The sequence below is a fragment of the Triticum dicoccoides genome, chromosome 2A, assembly GCF_002162155.2.
Source record: "Triticum dicoccoides isolate Atlit2015 ecotype Zavitan chromosome 2A, WEW_v2.0, whole genome shotgun sequence".
NCBI classification, from domain to species: Eukaryota; Viridiplantae; Streptophyta; class Magnoliopsida; order Poales; family Poaceae; genus Triticum; species Triticum dicoccoides.
Window position 1 is genome coordinate 679,232,730 of NC_041382.1, and position 6,048 is coordinate 679,238,777.

The following is a 6,048-nucleotide window of genomic DNA, read 5'->3' on the forward strand; positions in this document are numbered from 1 at the left end:
GCCTTCATGGAGAACTGACCCAAAGATGATGTTGTAGATCTTGTGAATGGGCGCCCACCACAAGTCCAGTACTCCACCATCTGCAGCCGCCGCGAGCCCACCAGCATAGGCCACACGCCCTACCGTAAAACGCTGCACACTACTGCCTGCAACGCTGCTAGACCCATAGCCTGCAGGCCACCATCATAGTCGCCACTAACCCGGGTCTTGACTTTGACCCTGCCCTTTTAATCAAGTTCATAGTTCCCAGATCTTTGGGTTTGAATGTGATGGCAATCTGCATCATGGTGAACATAATGACTTTGACCCTGCCCTGCTTGTTGCTTTTAGTGAACTCGGTGTGCTTGGCATTGGCGATGTAAATACCGTCGAGCCACGTCTCATACTGGAAACATAATGAGCCCCACATTCATTTTTATCTCGAAATAGATATATAGATGCGAAACAAAATTCGACACTTGGTTGCTCTACTTTTAAAAGAATCAATACCATTGCAAAGCTTGTGACAAAGACTGCAATATCCAAGTTGGGGACATGAATAAATTATTAACCAATTAGTCCCAGATCTCAATGTAATCTGCTGCCTTTATTTCCAAAATACCAACTGCATCTATTGTGTGCTGCCTTTATTTCCAAAATACCAACTGCATCTATTGTGTGCGATTTCTTCCAATCAACACATCGAACTATCATCTTAGGTATAATCTAGATGTTACCTTTGACACGTAGCTGGTCAATTTGACTTCAACTTGAGAACTCCAATGAGTATTTTTCTCAGTGGATGCCTGCTTCTTTGTTTGGCTATGCACCCACACATCAGCCTGAACCAGCACCGCTAGGAGCCAGCTCCAGCTCAACCCGCACCGCACTAATGCAATCCCAGCAAAGGCCTCCCTCCTCCCCCAACATCAGCTCCCATAGCTGGCCCTATAACTCACCCTTGCGCTAGCCGAGTTGTGGTCGAGCTCTCCATGGGCTCCGGGGTTGTGGGACTCCGGAGGCGGCTGGCGTGTTGTGGGACTCCGTGATGCCGTCCATGGCCACAACAGCGGCTACCTCCAGTATCGCGAGATCCACGACGACCCAGGAAGGAGAGGGGCGGCATGTGCCAGCACAACGTCGAGTTTAATGGCAGGGTGGTCCGCCCACGGACACGGACCTGTTGCTCCCCACCATCGCGCCGCAGTCCCTCCACCCGCTACTAGAGCACACGTCGGTCTCCAACTGCGACGCGCCACCCCCGTCCTGCTGCCCGTCCCTGGCATCCTCCTATAAGGACTGCCTCATCTTCAGGCCCCACCACCCACCGCCGCGGCCCTCGCCTCCTCCCCAGCCGCCACCGCACCACTACTGCCGCGATTTCGATCCAAATCAGAGACACGGGAGCAAAGGGAGGCGCGCGCGGACGGTGGTGGTGGCGGTGGCAAAGGGCGGCGGCGCGGGCGGCGGCCGAGCGGAGGGCTGAGTTTGGTGGGCTGAGGCCCAGACGGATCAGGGAGAAGTCCAACTGACTTAAAACAACATCGACCTACAGAAATTTTGACGATGAAACTATAGACGGTTCCCCGAATTAGTACCACCTCGCATATATGTTTTAAATTCAAATTGAAAGCGTAAATTTACAGAAAGAAAGCGTATTGTGACGGTGAACCCACGGAGTCAATCCGTGCTTTATTATTAAAAAAAATTAGGATTAGGGATTAGGGATTAGGGATTAGGGATAGATAGATTATAAAAATTCACCGAGGGAACGGAACGCGTGCCTCGCTCCATGTGGCCCAGGCACGCCCCGTATAACATGGGCCGCCACGGCGGCAGGCACGTTCGTCGTGTAGAATTTTTCCTATTAGACTGTTTTGGGTCTATAATTCAGTCTATTGGGCAGTGTATAATAATAAAAATAAATAAAATAACTAAACTGGCCGTTATCTTTGGCTTCTGGGTACTTCGGACATTATTTGTATTCCGAACATTATCTTGGTCGATTTTTTTGAGGCAAATTATCTTGGTCGAATAAAGTTCCGTTACCCCTCCAAAAAAATGGCCTTGTCATGCCGGCACGCGTGCCCAGCTTCGGGGCCCAGGCACGGCCTTAGACGGGCCACGTGCCGGCACAGCCCAATTGTATGTGTGCCGGGCCCCAGGCCAGCTCACTACGGGCCGGGCACGCTGGCTATGAGGCTGGTACGCCTTGACCAGCCCATTTGGCCACGTTTGGCCCTTCTTCCTCGTGTCGTCTCCTTCCAAGCGAATTTTGCTAACCTAGCCCAGCCCTCTTTCGGTCGCACACCTCCGCCGCCAACCTCCAGCTCCGGCTCGCGAGACACCGCCACCACCCTCCCGCTAACCAGCCACAGCCTCCCCAACGCCCCTGAGCGCGCCGCCACCCTGCGTCCCCTGACCATCGCGCCGTTGTTCTCCGACCTCCCTGCCAGTCGCCGCCGTCGCCGCCCTGACCAAGACCACGACGCCGCCGCCCCTTAGCACGCGGAGCGAGACATTCGTCGGTCGAATTTGCGCCGCCCCAGTCCAGTCCAGCTCCAATACTGCATCGGTCTATCTATTGTGCTCCCGTCCCCCCTGGCAGTGGCGACGATGAAGATGTCAGTACGCATTTGCTGTTTAATTTTCCAGTGACATGGCAATCTCGTAGCTGTAAACTGCTCTCTCTATTGTGCAATCCCTTGCAAAACTAAGTTTAGTACATAATGGGTCCCTGAGCGATGATCCTATCGGAGAGGAATTAGCTGGTTTGATTGGGAATTTATGCAGATAAATTGTTGAGGCTGATCCTAATTTTGTTTCGCGTTAGTGTTTAGTCCCAGTTCTCAAACTTCGTAGCTAGATACTGAATAATTTAAAAGCTGAATCTTCATTACCTATCAGCTGTCTTTTCTAATCTGAAGTTCTGAACATCCAAAGCTCTTTATTGTTCTGCAGTGAGAAAGCAAATGCAGGGCATCTCACCAACTTCGAAGTTCTCGACTTCTTACGGAAAAGAGGTGCAAAAACTGATCCCATGGGATGTTTGGGGGCCGTTGCTGCATCAGAGTGTAAGGTATATGTTGTTTCTCTGATGCTTGACCCAATGTGTATGCTCAATAACCTGTTGATGCGTGTCCCCTTTTTATGCTTAAACTGGTCTCATGTTTATTGTTGTGACAAACAGGTATACGAGTACCTCCTGAAAACTCCTGCTTGCAATCAGACAAGGGAATCAGTTACTGAATTTGCAAGCAGATGTGAGGGTTTCAAGCTTACCAATGCTGACAAGCAAAACATTATCAATTGGAGGCCAACCTCAGCAGCTGATGTTTATGCGGTATTGCCATGTTTATTTTGCTGATCTTAAGATGCCCGTTAGTATGCTATCTATGTTTGCTGATACAAACCAAGAATGTGGATATAATATGCTGATACTTTGGACCATTTGTGACATCTTGAAATAGAAGTGTCTTTTGTTATGGTATTTAGTTTGCTTATACCTCATCACGATGAAAGATTGAACTCAACACTCAACATTGCCCAGCTTTGACAGATTTCTGAAAATAGTGATGCAAATATATTTGGGTAGCAATGATGCATTTTTCAGAAATATGTGCTTACATATGTGTCTGATTTATCGCTAAGAAATCTAAGTTATCCCAACGTTGGATGTTTATTATAATGTATGGATTCTGGCATCTGTAGGTCATCTGTTTATCTTTAATTGTTGAATTAAACCAGTATAGAATATAGATGAGCTCTGTTCTTTGGGCATGGGTGTGTTACTGTACTTTCGCATGTATAGATGTGCATGCAAAATCTTATTGGCAAATGTTTTGGGGACCAAACTACTGTAACTACCGACCTTATGCCACTCGTTGATCCCTGTTATAAAACATTACGCTATCACAGAATGAAATTGATTTTCTTGTCCAGAGATTTTGAGAGAATCGTTGGGTGTTGTAGTCATCTGTTCGCAGACAAGTACCACAGTCTGTTTTGTTGTCTCACCTCCCATCTTCTTGATGTTTTAGGTTAATACCTCATTCATCTAATTTGGTCCGTTCTCCGCTGCAGATGGTAGAGGAGTGTGGGAAGAGATTTTGCAAGGACGAGCGAGGATTGCCGCAGGATGAAGAGGACCGTGCCAAGGAACTTGTGGCTCTTGTAAACGAGATTTTTCCAGCACCGCCTGCAAAGCCAGAGGATGAAGTGGATGCGAAGCCAGAGGATGAAGTGGATGTGAAGCCAGAGGATGTAGTGGATGTGGATATGAAGGACAGCTGAAAGGGTTTAGTTCTGCTATATATATAAACGGTTTGATTCTTGACGAGGGATACAGACTTTTCGGATCGACCTGTAGCTTATCTATGCATCTGCATACATGTTCTGGGTAACTGCTCGCGGTGGCAGAAGGCCAATATTGTTTGAGGCATCAATGTCAGAAACAACAAATTGACCTATGAGCTTCAATCGCAGTTTTGAGGTTCTCTTCGTCCTTGCTGGTAACGAAAATGAACTCAAGAACTCGACATTTGCTTTACCTGTAAACTCGAATTTCCACATTTATTGGAACACATATATCTGGCTGGGTGCTCCAAGAAGCTGCCCAAACGGCAAAGCTTGGAAGCAGGAGTAGGAGGCACCTGTAACTCATTGTTTTAAACTGGGGGTCCTCCAACTCCAACTCTAACCTGAGTCCTAAACCAACTCATCCATTGTGGACGAAGCAGCATATGAAGACCGGTATCACCTGAAACTTTACAAACACAAAGCAGCAGCATCCCTACTTACCTACTCGCTCTTATATTATGAGAGGAGGGTACCTTCCTGCATTAAGCCGTGAGCTTGGCCCGATGGATGTGCGCACAAACAAAAGGCGGCTCAATCGTCGACCAACGGGCCGCACCATATATTCTCTCTCCCCCCTTCCTTCTTCAAGACTTGTACTGGAGCGAATCGGAGGCTGGGCGCCACCACTGTATCCTCTCATTCTATCAGCAGAAACAGTAGCGGGATCGTGGAACAGAACATAGCAGCGGCACGGACCCGTACGCTTCCTTGTTTCGACGTGCAGGACCAGGAGGGAAACTTGATTTTGATCCGCGTGCGTCAGTGCGTGCCTGCGTTCTTGCGTCTTGGCGATCGGCCATGCTGGGCGGCCGGAAGTTGCTGCTTTTTTCCATTCTTTCCCAAGGAAGAGTTGTGGAGGCAAGCATCAGGATTGACCGCGAGAGCCTTGAGCATGTTCCTGCATTGTCATGTTTACATGTTGGGCCTCAGTCGGCCTTGTGCTCAACAATGGCAAGGTTGATTGGTCTTTTTTCTTTCTTTCTATTTTGTTTTTTTGGCTGTGTGCATTCTGGATATCCATATTCCATTTTTGGCGCTAATTGAGGCTGAGCTTGTCGAAGAAGAGACAACAGCGACGCATGCAGTTCGTGTGAGCGCGACGCGTCTGATTCGTCACTGCGTAGGCATGGGCCAGGGCCTTGCGAAGCCGATAGGGTTGGTGAGTTGTCTAGGGTTGTGTCGCTAGAGCTGGATACGAGTAGCACCACCCTACCGAATGTTGTCTGTGCACCTTGTACACACCGGTCACTGGGCGTGCCAGTGTCCTTGCGATGCCCCAGCTTTTTTTTTGAACATCAGTACAGACACAAGCGCTCATATACACACGCATACACTCATCCATATAAACGCACACACGTACACCCTACCCCTATGAGCACCTCCGAGAGACTGAGCCGGCATATCATCTTGAGATTTACAAAGTCACCGTAGGCGCCTCGTCATCGACGGGAACGTCTCCTCCCACTGAAAGCGTATCGTCGAAAATCCTGAAATAAATCCAGGAATAATGCGCCAGGATTTGAACCCTGGTGGGTTGGGGATACCACTGTCTACCTAACCAACTCAACCACAAATTGATTCGCGCGATGCCCCAGCTTGTTTGTACGGACTAGCTATATATAGGCCCGCCGGTAGACCAGGGAAACCTTTCCAAACCATTTCTCTCCGTTAGGTGAGTTGTCTACGTTTTGTATGCTAGAGCAGCACCAC

The 6,048-nt window shown here is 48.8% G+C and overlaps 1 protein-coding gene across 1 annotated transcript; it reads left to right on the forward strand.

The window, feature by feature from the left end:
• Positions 1-2,224: 2,224 nt before the first annotated feature.
• Positions 2,225-4,479, forward strand: LOC119356189. The gene is made up of 4 exons (XM_037623117.1): positions 2,225-2,603; positions 2,941-3,058; positions 3,170-3,322; positions 4,063-4,479. The coding sequence occupies exons 1-4, from the start codon at positions 2,596-2,598 to the stop codon at positions 4,270-4,272; spliced, it is 489 nt and encodes a 162-aa protein (XP_037479014.1). The 5' UTR covers positions 2,225-2,595; the 3' UTR covers positions 4,273-4,479.
• Positions 4,480-6,048: the final 1,569 nt, after the last annotated feature.

Bases quoted from the DNA above. Each gene is read 5' to 3' on its own strand.
- LOC119356189 (XM_037623117.1), top strand. The intron at 3,059-3,169 runs GTATATGTTGTT...TGTGACAAACAG, and splicing joins TTGCTGCATCAGAGTGTAAG to GTATACGAGTACCTCCTGAA. The intron at 3,323-4,062 runs GTATTGCCATGT...TCTCCGCTGCAG, and splicing joins CAGCAGCTGATGTTTATGCG to ATGGTAGAGGAGTGTGGGAA.